The sequence below is a fragment of the Myotis daubentonii genome, chromosome 2 (genome assembly GCF_963259705.1).
Source record: "Myotis daubentonii chromosome 2, mMyoDau2.1, whole genome shotgun sequence".
Lineage (NCBI taxonomy): Eukaryota > Metazoa > Chordata > Mammalia > Chiroptera > Vespertilionidae > Myotis > Myotis daubentonii.
In genome coordinates this window covers 88,782,168-88,801,436 of record NC_081841.1, presented here as the reverse complement: position 1 = coordinate 88,801,436, position 19,269 = coordinate 88,782,168, and the positions used below count along the sequence as shown (strand labels likewise).

At 34.9% G+C, this 19,269-nt stretch overlaps 1 protein-coding gene across 2 annotated transcripts in view; it reads left to right on the top strand.

Annotated features, from left to right (window-relative positions):
* DCN (decorin) overlaps nucleotides 1-19,269 on the top strand; it is a 41,757-nt gene that overhangs the window by 2,081 nt on the left and 20,407 nt on the right. Inside the window, exons 1-3 of one of the 2 annotated variants that reach the window (XM_059683768.1) lie at nucleotides 1,079-1,234; nucleotides 2,048-2,303; nucleotides 16,697-16,809. In XM_059683768.1, the coding sequence (XP_059539751.1) occupies nucleotides 2,081-2,303; nucleotides 16,697-16,809 (336 nt within the window). In that variant the 5' untranslated portion in view covers nucleotides 1,079-1,234; nucleotides 2,048-2,080. Of the gene's footprint in view, nucleotides 1-1,078; nucleotides 1,235-2,047; nucleotides 2,304-16,696; nucleotides 16,810-19,269 lie in introns of those variants that run through there. The other variant, XM_059683769.1, reaches the window with a different exon arrangement.

Genomic DNA, 19,269 nt, shown 5'->3' with positions numbered 1-19,269 from the left:
GTCTCCGTTAAAAGGCAATGTGGTAACTGAGTGGGAATGGGCTCCTAGAGGAACCTGGATACTGAACTTAAAGGGGCAGTGTGAATAATTAATCTTAGTAATATTTTTAAATAAAAATCCATAAGCCCATATTGTATATGTGTTGCCTTTGACATACTTTAGTAATAAATATAAACTAAGAAACAAAAGTATAAGAAATTGAAAATATTTATTCCCTCTCTGGAGGATCTACCCAAAAATTTCCCAAAGATATATTAGGGTTGGGGTATATGAAGACTTTTTGTCTTATGCTACAATTGGATTATTATAAACAAGTATTTAGTCCTAGTTATAAATATGCAGCTTTAGTTTGGATTCTTATATGTGTACAATTCAAAGTATAGGTGGTGGGACTAAAGATAATATCTGCAATATGTTTTGGGAATACTTAGAACAGTTTCAATGAAGTTTTTTAAATATATCAACTCAAAAATAGACTGCTCTCTACATGATCAACTAATTTTTGTTATTCAGATTTATTAAGATTTAGTCAATTTTGTTTAGTTCTCTTAAACTAACTAACTACATAATCAATTCAACAACGTAGCTATATATGTATCCATAAGTGCTTAATGAATGAATGGATGCATACTGTATGAATTTGCCAAAACTGTACTTTTTATTTGTTTATAAAATAATCCTATAGGTAAAACCAAATAATATGTCATATAAAATTCAGTTAGGATTTTCCATATGTGTTATTGGTTCATTTAAAGTGATCAGTTTGAGAAACTTTCTAATAGAATTACTTTTAAAAGTGAATCTTGCTTATACCAAGTTGAAGCTTGCAGTTCTATATCTTTCTTGTGCTAGAAATTTGATATTGAAAAAAAGATAATTTATGTTTTAAAAAATCAGACTAACTGGTTGCTTAACACAAATTAAATAACTGGTGTTAATAAGTTGATGGTCAATTGAGTCATTTACGTGCAAAATATTACGCAAGGCCGGGTACAAAACAAAAATAAGACATGCCCTGAAGGAGTACAACTTCTATTGGGGGGTTGGGGGGAGGGGGGCAGAACAAGCATGCAGAACAAATTACAATATAATGTGATAAGTTCTTTAAAAGAGGTTAAGAGAACATGCTTTGGGAGCACAGAAGAGAGAGAAAGCAGCATCCTGCCTGGATGAGCCAGGGAGAAACACAGGAGAAGCCCATTAGCTCTCTTAATCTTTGCAACACTCTTACAAGGTAGGTATTTTAAATGGCAATTAGCTTTGAGGGTCAGAGTTGAGATGGGGCCTGGGAATGAAGAGAAAATGGAGAGGCATGTAGCTAGATGATCAGTTGGTACCAAATTATGAACAGTCTTATATGCACCACAGGGAAAGTAGACCTTATTGCTAAGCTGTGGATATCAACAAAGGGTTTCCAGCAGATGATACAATTAAATTGGACTTTTAGAGGATGACTTGGGCAGCAGAGTGGAAGGTGATCTGGTGCAGAGGGAATATTCAAGGCAGATACCAGTTGGAAGCTCTTACCATAGTTTCAGGAGATAAGAAGGGACTGGACCAAGATAACTATGGTAGGATAGAGAGGTAAGATAGGCTTTCAGAGATATCTCTGAAGCAGGAATTAGAGATCTCTCAGGTATATAGTCAAAACTTTACTTGACTGTGGTATGGCTTACGTTGAGTGAGCACTGAAAATTTCAACATGATTCATCCATAACAATTTTGTAAATGATGTGAATATATAACAAGTTGTCTTCATTGAGACCCCAAATTTAAAACAAGTAATGTAAATAATATTCAATTTTTCCTTCATAGGTAAATAGCCTTGAAAGTCAGTCTAAATGTACCTTATCACCTTTTAAACACATTTTTAACACTCTGCTTCTTAACAATCTATTAATATACATGAATATATATATATATATATATATATATATATATATATATATATATATATATATATTTTACTTTCCTTTATGCTCACTTCACTGTGGGGTGTTATAAACTAGGCAAGGCTACTCTTCTAAACCTTTTGTTTTTTTCCCAGGTTCTTTGGTTGTGAAAACATATGAGATAAGTCATGAAGGCAACTATCATCTTTCTTCTGCTTGCTCAAGTTTCCTGGGCCGGACCTTTCCAACAGAGAAGCATATTTGACTTTTATGACCTCATGCAAGCAGATGAGGCTTCTGGGATAGAACCAGAAAATCCCACTGCTTATGATGCTGACTTTGAGCCTCTGGGGCCAGTGTGTCCCTTCCGCTGCCAATGCCACTTTCGAGTTGTCCAGTGCTCTGATTTGGGTGAGTGGGATGCAGGCTCTCTTTACCTACCTTGTTTGTTATATTCCTGGGAGTTAAGCACTTTCAGTTTTAATCACTGCATTTCCAAATGTGAGAGACAGTGCCACCTAATGAGAAGTAGAGGAAGCAAATAGGATAGAAAGAACTACTTCAAGGTTAAGATCTTTTTTTTTTTTTTTTTAAGTCACAGCTCCATCACTTTGCAACCTTGAACAAATCATTTTTAAAAGGAAATTTTTTTTGAGCCTCATGGTCCCTCTTCTATAAAATAAAATTTTAAGCAAAACAATGTCTTACATTCTGTGATTCCAGAGTGATGGTTTATTTTAATTAGATGATTTTTTTTCATGAAGCCTTAAATATTAAGAAAACCTGGACAATCTCTTTATTCTTGGCTTAATTCAGACAAACAGAGTTCAAACATTGCTAAATTGTAAAGTATGCAGAGTTATCAGGAGCAAAACAAGTAAACTTTAAGAACAAAAGATTATCTTTCAAATGTCAGAATACTCCCTTATTCTCTGAGTCTTAGTTTTGCCTTTATTTTTGGTATTTTGTAATCTAGCTATTTATATTTTTTAGAATGTTTCAAAGTAAATATTTATAACTAAGGTATGGTGTAAATAGCCAGTATAATCACAGAGCACATATCTTTAGCCCACCACTGTATATACAATTTGATTTATCATCTTTCAAGAAAAATTTGGCCTGGGAATTTCAAGACCAATACACTCAGAAGATAAATCTCCAAAAATTTTGAAGTCCCAGCACATGGGCCAAAAGGGAATCAACTTAGTTTACATGGCAGCTGATTCACATTCCTCTTTTCTTTTGGTACATTTTCCTTTTGGAAAGAAAAAAAGAAAAAAAAAAAAAACCTCATTAAAGGATTCTACCATGGTGCACTTCTTTGTGGAAGAAACCCATAGCCAAGTAGGACTCTTTTTTTTTCAGAAACTTTATATTTATTAAAAACATGCTTTCAAGCAGAATTTTGCAGGGGAAATTGCCACTAAATTCTACAGTTGGAATAAACTACACCCAGGACCCAGGAAAATATGACATGTTTAAGAACACTTAAAAACAAATACTTCAAAATAGCTTTTTCAATACTGGCATAGCCATTTGAAACCCAAATAAGTGTATAGAAAGGCTATAAAAGGACTGTAGGATAATTCCACTGGATTTGTTCATTCATTCATTCATCAAATATATTGAGAGCCCACAATGGGCCAGATCTTTTCTAAGCATTGGGGAGAAAGGCATGAGAAAGACAGATATGGTTCCTGTTTTTGTGAGTCTGAGATTCTACTGGTGGTGATTATTGCTTTTTTGACTTGTATAATTGCTGCTGGGGAGATTAGGTTACTATCAAATTCAAAAGAAGCTTCTATAAACCTCTAGAGATTACATGAAAAATATGTGTAGGCAGAAAAAGCAATGGGGTTGAAACTATCTGCACAAAGGAATCACCATAGGATGGATATACTAGAGGGAAAATTTTTCTGAAGTTACTATGATGGCTGAGTTACCAAGAATTGTGATGCAAGTTAAATCTCACCTTGCCTCTGAGCAAGGTTAAAAGACTTCACGATTACTCCAGCACATATTATCAACAGGGAAGGATTGATGTTTTTAAGAAAGGAAGACTTGTCAGTTACTTCACTTAAATTTTATTTTTCCATAAATATAGTTTTACTTTGCTTGTACAATAAATGGTCCATAAAGTTTGATTCTGATAACATATTGGAACAGTGCTCCAATTGTCTATCATGAAAAAGGCCCAAGCCTATTGTGCAACACTAAGCAGACAGTATAGTGTTAGAACAGAAACACCGAGGTGCATTGACTTGGGTGTCTGGTGCTAATTTTGTTGTTGTTGTTTTGTTTTGTTAACTTTGTGCTGTTTTCAAATGAGAATGTTTTTCACATGATCTTTTTTCTAAGGACCAGAGTGTACAGCATTCTTTTATCATATACAGTCTTACTGACTCATAAAAAAAAATAAGTAGCTAAAATCCTAATAATGATTTGTTTTGGGGAACCATATTTAATTAGGAGAACTGAGTTTTAGTGACCATTGGGCTCCTCTAAGTCTTTTAGTCCATATTAATTCACAGATGCATATTTAAATATATTGTCAGCAATGTTGGTCAGATATTTCTAAGATAGAAAATACATTTCCTTTTTATATATTGTTTTTATTTTTTAATCACAATGATATATATCATTACACTAGTTTCAGATATATAGCACAGTGGTATGACATTTATATAACTTACAAAGTGAAGAAAATGCATTTTTTAAAAGAAAGAGCAATCCATTGCCTTTAAAAAAGACACTCTATTCACATTTTCAACTACTATCTCATTCCTGGTAACTTCATGACTTTGGAAAACTATTCAGAGTCTTGACATCTTTATTAGAAAATCACAGCCAGTCTTAGAAAGCTCATTATAAGTGTGAGACACCTGATTCACAGTAGAGACTCAAAACATTTTTTTCTATGTGATGATTTTGTGGAGTAAAAGATGAAAGAAAAGTAGAAAAAAAGCAAGGAAATGTAAACTCACTTATAGTAAAGGCAATGCCATTTATTTTATTGTTAGTTTTAAGTTCTCTGATGCTTTGAACACAATGCTTGTATTATTAGAATAGAGAAAGTTGCTTGGCACATTGAGATAAATGTAAATGCTTATCTGTATCAGAGGCTAATGTTTTCTTTGGAATTATTCTTGGCAGAGCTTTCAATTGGCAGAGAGAAGCTACAGTGTTAAAAGGAAAAATCTTTAGACAACTTACTATCTAAATAATGTTTAATATAAACAAGTACTTTTTAATTAAAATGTTTGACTATTTTTGCCACTACGAGTTATTTCTGACAAAGTTAAGCAACACCAAATTTATGAACAGTTCTTTTAAATTTAAGAAGTAAAAATTGTGAAATTAGAATTGAATAATTACTCCATGGGAAAACTGAGACCTTCAGGAACATACACTGACTGTGCTCCTAGTTCTATCTTATCAGAATAATATTATATTGTGTTTTCCTAGAACATGGCATATCGAGAAACTAAACATATGCCTTAACCTGTTGGAGAAAGTGATGAATTCTCCATAGATATTGGCCAAGTTGGTTTGACTCTAAGTATTGCAATTTTGCTTGTAATTTGAACTGGACTTTTATGAGGACTATATCTTCTTTCTTATTCTATCCTCTTAAAACATAAAACAAATCACTCCTAATTATAGCATTTATAAAAATTAATAATATAAAGATAAATGTAGGAACAGCAAATTCAGAAATCTGGGTTACTTTAAAATAATAAACTCACAATGCAACTCATTCTTGTCAGATCTTTTAAAAATGTCCTAATATTGGTCCTGTGACTGGATGCTGTGTTTTATGTACTTTGTACCTTGAAGAAAGACAGGTCCATCCCCTTACTTGTGTTCTCTTTAGATTAGCCCTCCATCTTTGGATCAACCTTCCAACTGACACCATTTGTTTGGTAAAGACTTTCATTTTATTGCTAAAAGGCAGATCAGTCCTGACAGATGAAATAAGCATAAGCGTTGTTTTTTGACTATTTATCTAAATTAAGTAATAGCTATTGATACATTTCTTATAAACAAGATTCAAAAGAATTGAAATACCGTTTAAAATTATTCAATAATGGAAAGAACTTGGATTGTGCAGTTTAGTGATTCTGCTCAACTCCTGCCTTACCATTTCTTGCTTATAACTTGAAAACTTTCAGAATCTGTTTTCTCATTTGATGAATGAGAATATATCTTCATTAGTTAAAAATAAAAATATTTTAAATGTCTACCATAATAACTGTTACATTCAATTTACCATTCAGACAAAGTTGGCTAATAATATGAGGCTATTACTGATATGTTATTTTATTTTTCTTTGAAATTAAGAATTTCTAAAAATATATGTCTTGTCAAGTTGGATACAAAATTGTCTTCTTTCCCCTCCCCCCTAAAGAGGGCCACATCACCTCCAATGTAAACAGACAAGAGTTAGAAAGTTTAATAATTGTGCAATTATTAATTCAGTGTTCTCCACACTATTCCTTTGAACAAAATGAGTTTGGTTGAGTGAAGCATTAAGCACAATAAAGCACTAAGCTATTTTATAATCATTTTATAAATGATTCACATCTACATACCTAGCCCTGTAGAAATAATGCCAAAAGATGGGAGGTTTTATTTTGTCATGTAAAATCATTAAAAATAAATACCATTCCTACAATGTACCTCATACCACAGAAGAGATTTTAATTAAAAAAATAAATATATTGAGAAAACTATAACCCTTAAAAAGTTGGTTTTCTTACCTTTTTTATATCATTTTCTCAACTGTTAAGGGTCACAACATGGGAGCTACTATAATCCAGCTCGTCTCTTGTTTGGGAAAGTTAGTTTACCAGGAACAAACTTTATACATGAACTTGTTATATTTCCATGAAATCAACACAGAAGAATAAATGAGAGCTATTTTGTAGAGGGGTATAGAGGATGCTGGAAGCTCAGTTGCTTTCTGGCTGTACGTCTGCCTCTGTAGCAGCCGGGATGTGGGGTTTAGATGCATCATTAGGAGTTTAGATATATCAGAAGGGCAACTCCAAAACATGGTATAGGAACAGTACTGTGCACATAGCATGCCCAGTAGGTTCCCTAAATTAGTATTGGATAGAGGTGGAGTATGACAGATCCTCAGATGAAGCAAGAGTAATATTCAGGAGCAACTCAGCTAACCAAGGCTCCAGACGCAAAGGGGTTACATGGTCAGGGGGAAGAGAGGAGTCAGAGAAGGCCAAAGGAAACTTCCATCTCCCTGACCTGAAGGAGAGCTGACACATTCTTGGTTTCCTTCTCAGTCTCAGGAGGGAGAGAGAGGCAGCTGTGTGGGATCAAGGCTTTTTGTGAGACAACAGCTGTGATGCATCCTCCTCTGGAAGACCATCACTAGCTCCAGGGGACAGGATGGGAGCAGGTTAGTCAGAGACTGGGTACAAGGGGAAATGCAGAGACCCTTTAATTTTAACTTTTCTCCTTCAAAAGAGTAGCAAGAAGATTATATATTTTCTTGAAAATAAGGATAAAGAAGAATTAAACAAATTGGCACTTTAGTCTTAATAAAAGGAGAAAGCCTTGTAGCAGCTACACTCTAATACTCAAGATTAACCCCTGACTTTGCAGATTGCTTTAGAGGCAACTTCTGCTCTTGTCTAGTTCTGTGTTTTCATTGTAATATACATTTACCTTGATTATTCTTTGACAATAAATGATATATAATAATTATTATTCACTACCTTTTTATTACCTGTTTAAATATCTATTTTCTCTACCAGAAGGGAAGCATGACAACAATTTATCTTTATAGAACCTCTACTCAGCTAGATGCCTTATACTTGATAGGCTCTCATGCATTAATAAACACTTGAGGAATGAATACATAAACAAATGCATGGCTTAGTATGTGGATGAGGGAATAATCCTATAATACTTTTGATTCTTTAAAACTGGAAACAGGATGAACATGTTTGACTTGGAATTAGTTGTCATAGAATTGTGGTCATAGAATTATGGTTCACCCTTTCTTATTCTCTTTGGGGATGATCTTAGAAGGAAGCTTAAACATTCCGTGAGTTTATTTGGAAAAACAACCTAACTGAAGAGGGAATCTTCTATTTCTCAAACCTGATCCAACTACCATTTCAGTCTAATTGCCATTTTTAAGAAGGAAAGAGAGAAACTTACATGGCTTGAGCAGAAAGATATTTTGATGGGGCTGGATGTGTACATATTGTTTTGGTTATATGCCCAAAACTGAAATGTATCACCATTATCCTACATATTAAATTGAAGACAGAATTAGAAAAAAAATATTGTTGCAAATCAACAAGAATAAATCATGGATTTTGGATCCATGCCACAGGGCAGGGGAAAAATAAAAGCATGTTTTAGGACAACCTGGCCTTTGTCCAACATGATGTTTGGTAGATTGCTGACACTGGCTAACAGAACAATGCTATCCATCATTGCAGCAGCTAGGGAAAAATGTACAATTCTTTTCACTAATAAGTCTTTATTTCAGAAATAATTTTCTATTAACATCATGGGTTTAATTTTATTTACTTTAATAAACAATCATATTTTCAAGAAGATGAAGCTCCTTTCACAGACTTTGGGAGAGTAAATACATAATTGAGCCCAGCCGGCATGGCTCAGTGGTTGAGCATCGACCTATGAACTGGAAGGTCAAGAGTTCAATTCCCGATCAGGCCACATGCCTAGGTTGTGGCTAGATTCCCAGTGTGACAATCAATGAATGATTCTCTCTCATCATTGATGTTTCTCTCTCTCTCTCTCTCTCTCTCTCTCTCTCTCTCTCTCTCTCTCTCCTCCTTTCCCTTCCTCAATAAAAGTCAATAAAAATATTAAAAAATACATAATTGAGAATAGCCTTAGAAATAACTGCATTTTAATGGAAAATTTAGAATTATATTAAAGTATGCTCATTAAATATAGGGAACCAGTCTGTTCCTATTACTATTGCTGGAAAAATATTACCTCAAAACTTGGCAACTTAAAAATATAATTTAGTTTATGATTTAGGTACAGGAGATCTGAGCAGAGCTCAGAAAGACTGTTCTCACTTGGGGTCTCTCACGCATTTGTAGTCAGGTGTCAGCTGTGGCCATAGTCCTGGGGTTGCTAGCCTTGGGCTAAACACCCAAGTAAGAGCTCAGTCTCATGATGGCATTTGGTGCTGCTGTGGTCTGAGAGCTCTGCTTCCTGACATCTGGAGTGTCTCAGGTGGCGTCTCCAGCATGTGATCTCAGCACAGACAGGATTCTTTCTCACATAGCCTCTGGCTGCCCCCAGAGCAAGCATCCCAGAAGAATTGGATAGCAGCTGTGTAACCATTTCTGATCCAGCTGCAAAAGTCATGCTGTGTCACTTCCATCCACCACATTGCGTTAGTTCATAGTGGCATTATGAGGCCAGCCAGATTAAAAGGGAGGGAAATTTGAGTCCATTTCTTAATGTGGTTGGGACAAGTGTGTATTGAATAAGAGCATATTGGATGGGAGACATGATAAGTGTCATCTTTGAAAAATGCAAATGTCTACACAGTCACTTATAATTATATGTATTTCTTGACAAAAAGAGTGGCCTAACATAAACAAACACATATTTTCAGATTTGCAAAAGAGTGTAGCTTTGCTATCATTAAGATAGCAAACAGCTGTCTTATTGACTACAGACAGCTTTTAGGGATCTAATTATTTGTTGGGAACATGTGCTTACTAAACTTAGGGGTCAGCATCCAAAGATGGAGCTGGTAGATAAGCTGTCAAAAGGCTCTAACCTTCATGGGAACAATGATGAGTGCAGCAAGAGGAACTGACTGACCAAACCAACCAAACCAAAACCCCACCCAGGACCAGAGCTCTAGGTAACAAATCTGTGTGTGACATATCTTCAAAAGAGATTTCAACTTCCAGGAGAACATGCATTTTAATTGTATTGTGCAGAAAAATAAAAAAAAACAACAATCACCACCGCGTGTTACAGACATATAGACTAGTTATCAGCAAGGTATCTTCTTATTGATGATAATTATAGACCAATAATTGGGATTCTGCTAAACACTGTGATAGGATATTATTTTGCAGGATATGTTATTGAGTTATCAGCAAAATTTTATGGAAGATACAGGAAAACTGAGGGCTAAAGAGCCTAAGCAACTTGCCCAGTGATCCTAAGAATTAAGAAGAGGACCAAAATTCAAATTCAAATAAATCTTATAAAAAGATTTTAGAACATTTAAATATACAAAATTTACAAAATAAGAGACAATTGTCCACCCATCACCAAGTGTCAGGAATTTTCAACGGATGCCAACATTTCCCTATATATCCTCACAACTTTCCCCTCCCATATTATTTTGAAGTAGATTTCAGACATCATTTCTTTTTAATATATATATATTGCTTTTTAATATATATATATTACTTTCAGAGAGGAAGGGAGACAGAGAGAGAAATAGAATCATCAATGATGAGAGAGAATCATTGATCAGCTGCCTTCTGCACACCCTACACTGGGGATCGAGCCCACAACCCAGTCATATGCCTTGACCGGGAATAAAACCTTGACTTCCTGGTTCATAGGTCAATGCTCAATCACTGAGCCATGCTGGCCAGGCAAACATTTCATTTTAAGCAACAAATATATCAGCATATTTCTCTGAAATATTAAAAATTATATCTAACACAATAAAAACAACCAGCTCATATCTAAAACTAAAAACAATTTCTTAATATCATCAAATATTTATTCAAAGTACAGATCATCTCATAAAACCATATGTTTTATTTTACAGTTTACTTGTGTGAATTGGAGTCCAACTGTAGTACATATATTGCAATTATTTAACTAGCTCTACATCTCTTTTAAACTATAGTTTCATCTACATTTCTTCATTTTTTGATGTAATTTTTTTGTTGACAAAATTTGGATTTTGTTTAATCCATTACTTTAGCAGATGTTAGGATGTTCTTTTGACCTCTTTATGTCTTGGAAATTGGGAGTTACATCTTGAGGCTTAATCAGATTCAGGATTATAATTGTTTATTTGCTTATTTGTTTGTTTATTCTTGACAATAATAATCCAAAATTGAGAATCTGTTTCTTTCTCCAAAAGTTATAATCAATCTCTTTCACAAGAAATATGAGAAATATATGTTGTTCAAAGCAACCATGTGGGACAGAAAAGGCAAGCTTATTCAGATACACATGTGACAAAAGGTTCCTCACAAATATATACAAATATATCAAAGACACATAAGAAAGTAAGAGCAGCCCTAACCGGTTTGGCTCAGTGGATAGAGCATCAGCCTGCGGACTGAAGGGTCCCAGGTTCGATTCCGGTCAAGGGCATGCACCTCAGTTGTGGGCACATCCCCAGGAGGGGGTGTCCTGGAGGCAGCTGATCGATGTTTCTCTCTCAACATTGATGTTTCTAACTCTCTATCCCTCTCCCTTCCTCTCTGAAATCAATAAAGATATATTAAAAAAAAAAAGAAAGAAAGTAAGAGGAGCAATTTTCAGGTGCAGATAATGGGGATGATATGTTTGATAATAGCGTTTATTTCTAAAATGTTCTTGAATAATCAAGAATCAGAAAGAAAATTGTGATTATCATAGCCAGTTGTATCCTAATACTTCTGAGGAAACATAGGAACCCTCATGAAAGCAAGATGTGAAGAGATGATTATAATAAAATACAGCAGAAAATACCTTGAGGCCATGGCCTGAACTTGTTCAGTATGGGACATCAGGGAAGACTTATGATTTTAAATTTAATCATTCAAAAAACTGCCTCCTGTGCATAAAGCGGTAAGGTCAAAGCTCTGATGAAAAATAGTCATTTGTCCTTGCTTATCCAGAACTTATAGAAAAGAAAGAAATCTGAAACACAGTACAATAAAGCAGCAGCATATACATAAGGGGTTTGGAATGGAACATGGGGATCATCATTAGCTGGGTTGCTTAGGATGTATATATATATATATATATATATATATATATATATATATATATATATATATATATATATATATATAGTATTTCTTTACTTTAGAGAGAGGAAAGGAGAGAGAGAAGCATCAATTGTTTGCCTCCAACATGCGCTCTGACGTAGGTATGTGCCCTGACCAATACCTCCACCCCTGACCAGGATCATGCAGAATATTTATATGCATAAAAGGCACATTGGGTAGTTCTAGAGTGAGGACTCATACCATCTTGGTCTTGGTCTAGTTTAGCTGTGAGGTACCTAGGATAAGTCATTTTACTTCATTCGGTGTTTGCTTTTTTAACTATGAGAAAAGATTGTTGGACTAGCTCAGCAGTTCCCTGGTTAATGGGACAAGTAAAGTTTTTTGATGTTGAACAAGTTAATTTTTTATTAAAGTCAAAACCAAATTCAACAACATAACAACCAGCTTCCATCTGCTATTAAAATTTTTAAAAAATAAATAGAGGGTATATTTAAAATGAAGGCAGAGTGTGTATGTAAGTATCTGTGTTGAGAGAATTTATATTAAAACTAACCAGAGTGCCTCATTTTCTTTTTTCTGATTTTGATGTAGACTGATAAGAACTTCATCATAGAGTTGACCTAATCAGAATTTTGGAACCATAGATTAGCTGATACTTCCCCTTCTGAGAACTCAAACTGGAATAAATTCTCAGTTATCCTCCGCCTATAATTGTTGAGGAAGCTAGTTAACACCCCAATACTCTGTCTTGTCATTAAATGTACAACATGTTACTGGGTCTCTGTCAGTACAATTCTTGTTGGGTACACATAGGTAGGACAGAAAAAACATGCTGTTGGAAGGTGGCAGAATCGTCTTCTGGTTTGCATTTTATCACTCCTAGCTACAGGAGCTTGTTCATGTCATCAAACCTTTCTAAAAATCATCTGGAATAATGAAATGATCACACTGCCTTACCTATTTCCCTGAATTATTCTGAAGTAAACAAGATATTTTATTTTTATTTGTTATAAACTGTAAAGCTACATAAATGTTAAGAATAAAATAGTGATATGTGAAATCCCCCAAAGAGATATGAATTTGATAGTATTTTAAAGAAGATTGTAATGTTATGATTTTGATAATTAAAATGACTTTCTAAGAACTAAATTACAAAATCACAAGCCTAAAGATGTCTTTAGCCCTAGCTGGTTTGGCTCAGTGTATACAGCCTCAGCCTGCGGACTGAAGGGTCCCCAGTTCAATTCTGGTCAAGAGCACATACCAGGGTTGTGGGCTCAATCCCCAGTAGGGGGTGTACAGGAGGCATTGGATAGATGATTCTCTATCATTGATGTTTCTATCTCTCTCTCTCCCTTTCCCTTCCTCTCCGAAATGAATAAAATATTTTTTTTCAAAAAAGATGTGTGTCTGCAAAATCATCAGAAAAAAAGGTATTTAATCTACCCCAAGCATTTCCTGTTCTTATAAAATCTAGGATAACAGTATAATCATTGTCAGCCATCCAAATATATCATTTCTTTCTCTTCACATTTGAAATTTATTAGCACTTTAGCATTGAACAAATGTTAATAGAGCCACTAGAATTTAAGTCCAACAAATATAAAAGTAAGCAAACTGGTAATGAAGACTTTGACAAAGACCCCTATGAAGTAATGATGAAATGTAAGCAGTAACTTCTTTTCAAATTAAAGGAAATGTGCCTCTCCTTGTTTGGAGAACACTAATTATCAAAGATTTGGCAGAAGTCTACCACTCCTAATTGCATGAAATAAGCAAACTGACATTTTTGAAAATGGCACTGATCACAACATAGTGTAGCTAAATAAGCCTTCTACAAGACAGCTGTTCTGATGGTTGGTTTGCCGTTTGTCACTGAAAACACTATTGTTATTTCTCTGTGAACTGTTTCTGTGAATTACTGAAGTATAATTTATGCATGTTTAGAAACAGTGCATTTTTTGTTTTTTAAATTACATTTTTATACAAATTTTTTGGGTGACATTGGTTAATAAAATTATACAGGTTTCAAGTCCACAATTCTATAATGCATCTTCTGTATATTGCATTGTGTGTTACCACCTCAAGTCAAGTCTCCTTCTATCAACATTTATCCCTGCTTTCTCTTCTATTGCTTCCTGCCACCCACCTTGGCCTTTGGTAATCACCACACTGTTGTCTGTGACCATGAGTCTTTCTTTCCTTTTTTTACTTTGCTTAATCCCTTCACCCAACTTACCCAGTCACAAACACCCTCCCCTCTGACAGCTGTCAGTCTGTTATCTGTATCCATAAGCCTGTCTCCACTTTGTTTGCTAGTTTATTCTGTTCATTAGATTCCACATATGAGTGAAATCATGTGGTTCTTATCTTTCTCTGACTGGCTTATTTCACTTAGGATAATACTCTCTAGGCCAGGGGTGGGCAAACTTTTTGACTCGAGGGCCACAATAGGTTCTTAAACTGGACCGGAGGGCCGGAACAAAAGCATGGATGGAGTGTTTGTGTGAACTAATATAAATTCAAAGTAAACATCATTACATAAAAGGGTACGGGTTTTTGTTTTTTTTTTTTTTAGTTTTATTCATTTCAAACGGGCTATAGTTTGCCCACAGCTGCTCTAGGCCCATCCACGCTGTCCCAGAAGGTGAATGCACCTGATCACATCTCACCTGCATTTTAACACATTGTTTGCGGGTAGTTTTTATGGCGCGCTAACAGGTGGCGCAGGCCATTTTTGCTAATTTTTTGCGCAAATGGCAACATTCAGTAAAATTACGATAACTTTAGTTTACGTATTTATACGTTACCCACATTCTACCTCTAGTCTATAAAAAACGTATTAATACGTGTCCCGCGCTCTACTACACTGGTAGAATGTATAAATACGTAAAACATATAAATACGTTTTCCGCATACAATGTGTTAATATTCACATCCCATATAATAAAAGCGTAATATGCTAAGTGTCCCCTCGACTGGTCGGCCATTCAACCAATTAAAGTGTGATATGCTAATGATATGCTAAGGCCTCTCAACCCCTTGCTATGACATGCACTGACCACCAGGGGGCAGACAGTCAATGGGTTGACCAGTTGCTATTATGTGCACTTACCACCAGGGGGCAGACACTCTGACTAGTAGGTTAGCTTGCTGCTGGGGTCCGGCCAATTGGGACTGAGTGAGATGAGCCAGACATACCCTGAAGCCCTCCCACGGTGCCTCCTCAGCTGGCCAACCTCCCATGTCCCTCCCTGGCCCTGATCATGCAATGATCAGGTGGGGTCCCTCGGCCTGGCATGCACCCTCTCCCAATCCAGGACCCCTAGGGGATGTTGGAGAGCCGGTTTCAAATTGATCCCACAGGACATGCAGAGGGACCCCACTGGTATATGAATTCATGCACCGGGCCTCTAGTTTAAAATAATTATTGCTCACTAAAATGGGAACTAGACTTTTTTTTCAGAGAAGGTGATTTCAGATACATTTTCTGTAATTTTCATGGAAGACATGAAGATAAAATGTAGCTACCTTGATATGCACTTATATGAGATTCAACATTGGAAGGATATCTTCTTCCCAACATAGCAGTTATTATATGCATTGTAACTTTTTAAATATTGAAAACTGTGCATTGAATTATATTTCCCATGATGATGTGGACAATTTTTGTCTTGTTTCTATTCTGTCTTCAGTGCCTAATAAGTTGATGGTGTCTAGGAGATATTCAATAAAGCATTGTTGTATGAATGAAAGAATGATTTGCAATACTTCATATTTCAAATATGATGGAATGTTTGAGAAATATTTCTGACTTCTGATATACAACTTTAAAATAAAGAAACAAATCATGAGTTTGAGTTAGTAGAAACTCAAATTTTGAGTGACTTCCTTCATCAATATGAAACAAAGTCAATGGAATAAAGGCAAACAGATATATAATTTAGTATTTTTCTCCATTAACATTCAAAATGATGATTTATTTTAAATGCAATTCATTTTGAAGAAAAGCAGTTCATCCTTATACATCTAGTTGAATAAATATGTTTTAATACCATAGAACATTTGTTTGGTTAATGTGTTTACATTTATAAATTATAAATAATAACTCAGTTACTTAGACCAAAATTTAAAGTGTAAAAGGAGCACTTCATATAATAAACTTTGGACAAGCCACACTAACAATTTTAATTCATTTTATTCTAATTCCATCAGTCATAAAACACCAACTAAATTGATATGGTTTTGGGATTCCAATTGAAATGGAAAGAACTTCCAAAGTTTGAATAAATTTTCAAGTTGTTGATGCAACAACATGGTTGCATATTTATATAACTTTAAATGTAGATCTGTGACCATGTTCGGTTTATCAAAAGGATCTTTACGTGATGATTTGGCTAAAGCCTTTCTCTACTGACAGGATATGTATATGAAGGGTACAGATTTACAAATAGCTTGTAAACTTATTGTTATCAAAACAATAACTTTCTAAAACAAGAACAATGAGGTATAATATACTGTATACTAATTATTTGAGCCATACTTTTACAAAATATTATTTTTTTTCTTTTATGAAGAAGAGTAATTCATAAAAATAATGTGTTCTGGTTACTGAGAAAATCAGACTTGGTTGGAAAAGGTAAAGCAGATATTTTAAACTATAATAGATATAATACCTAGAAAAGAAAAACATGATACTTGTAAAACTATCACTGCAACAGTAATTTCCTTGTAAACACATCCTTTGTGACTCTGAAGTAATGTGCCCCATTTTTCTGACTGAAATGGTTTTTATTCTCATACTAGATCTAGACAAAGTGCCAACAGATCTTCCCCCTGACACTACGCTGCTGGACCTGCAAAACAACAAAATAACTGAAATCAAAGATGAGGACTTTAAGAACCTGAAGGACCTTCATGTAAGAATTTTTTTAAATTTTTGAGTTGTAACAAGATCTGACTAAAAATATTTTTCAAAACAAAACTTAAGTAAGGCCAAGAGTGCTATGTGGTAATAAATAAGCACCTAAGTGTTTATTCAATTCTCTCCTTAGAAGTGATAGAGGAGCATATCATAATCATTAACCCCTAAAAATCAGCCAATTTTTTAGATATATGGCATATATACTTAGTATTTTCTTCTTAAGACTACATTAAATCTTAATCTCTCTCATGTTTCATAAATAAAAATTTTTATCTTTCCAATTATATTGTACTTCAATAGTGAAGCAAAATGGACTGATCTCAGTATTATTTTATTTCTTTGTTTCATTGTGTCTTTTGTTCATATAAAAAGTGCAAATAACTTTGTAAGGTTGCAGACTGGCACCAAAGAAAAAGGGGTAATCATGTATAATTTATTAAGTATAATTCCATCTAAATTCCATATATATATGAAATATATATACATATATATATATATATATATATATAGAGAGAGAGAGAGAGAGAGAGAGAGAGAGAGAGAGAGAGAGGTTGCATTGTATTTCAGATTATGCATATTGCATTCTTATCTGTAACTTTGTTTTTATTATGATTTTCACTTACCTCTACTCTAGTACACAGCAACACATCCAGTCTACCAGTCAGGATTCCAGCAGAAAAGAATGGTATTCTCTAAAGCATTTCAGTAGATTTTACTAATGACTATTTACAAAGGGGTATGGGAACCAACAAGGCATTATGAGGTACTCAAGCCCACAAGGCCTCAAGGAACTAGGAAGTCCCAAAGCCATGAGAAAGGTGGGGAGCTATAGTCCTATCTCCTGATTTCTTGCCAGTGTCTTCTATGATTGAACCTAACTGGAGGTCAGAGTAGAAAGACATATGGGTGATGAAGTCACCAGAGGTCAGCCTCCCAGGACATAGAGAAGGGTCAAGAAGGACAAAGAATGAATATAACTGTATTTGGGAGAGGGTGCATTAAAAAATGAGAAGTGAACCAACCTAATCAAGCAGGTTTAAGCCTTGCTAAGGTAGGCTTCTGTAGGAGTATATGTACTATCTGTTCACATAGGGCATCAGAATCCCTATAAAATGCATTAAGTAGTCCAGCTCTCCACCTGTGGTTTCCCATCAAAATATCATTGCACGGTTAGTGTTAATAAGCTAGATTTCAATGCCTAAAGAGAGACTAAAAGTCTCATTGTCTCTGTACTCTACTGTACTAAGCCACTCTTAAAATATTGAGTCTGGTCCTGGACATTTCAAGAAGAGCATTAACCTTAGAGCATCTGAAGAAATATCATCATGAGGATAAAGAATCTAGTAGTTATGTTTACAGGACAATTGGTGGAGATGTGGATATCTAAACTGCATGCAAAAAGGTCATGAGTGACACATTTGAAGGACCATGCTGGAGAAGATAAAATGAAATCTCTTGCTTCAACTACAGGATGCCAAAATTGTCCTATTGACAACTGAATGGAATTTTAGAAATGCAGATTTTTGTTCAACATTAAAATTACAATGTGAAGAGTTAGAATTTTCAAATAATGTAGAGGATTGCCTAGTGATCAGCTACCCATCTGTGGAGATAAATACCATAGAAACACATTCTTAATCTTGGGAATATAAAGGTAGAGCACTCTAATTTAACATTAATAACTTTCTTTCTTTTTTAATTGTTGACACTATTGTAGATGCCCCCCATTTCCCTCCCACTCTTTACCCACCTCTACTCAACCCCTTTCACCCCTGCCTTTGACCATCACCACACTGTTGTCTGTGTACATGGGCTATGGTGATATGTTCTTTGGCTAATCTCTACACATTCATTCATCCAGTCCCCACAACTCCTTTCCCCTCTGACCACTGTCATTCTGTTCCATGTATCCATGCCTCTGGTTTTATTTTGGTAATCAGTTTATTTTGTTCATTATATTCCACGTATAAGTTAGATCATATGGTATTTGTCTTTCTTTGTCTGGCTTATTTTGCTGAGCATAATAATCTCCAGGTTCATTCATGATATTGCAAATGGTATGTGTTCCTTCTTTTTTACAGCCTGTAGTATTCCATTGAGTAAATGTACCACCATTTTTTTATCCACTCATCTACTGATGGACACTTACTTCTCTTAACTGTTATAAAAAAAAATAATTGAGGGGTTGTAAGAATAAGCAATACACATTAAAATAAAAGAATAGTCTGGCTGCTATCTATACTAATAAAACTGTAATATGCTAATTAGGCCAGATGACCTTCCGCAGAAGCAGGGGCTGCAAGGGCCGAGGCAGAGGAGGCCGCTGTGGCAGCAGGGCCTGAGCCCCTTGCACGAATTTCATGCATTGGGCCTCTAGTATATGATAATAAAAATATATGTGCAAGGGAAATGATGTAATTTAAAGTAAAATAAACTGATCATAATATACTATAGA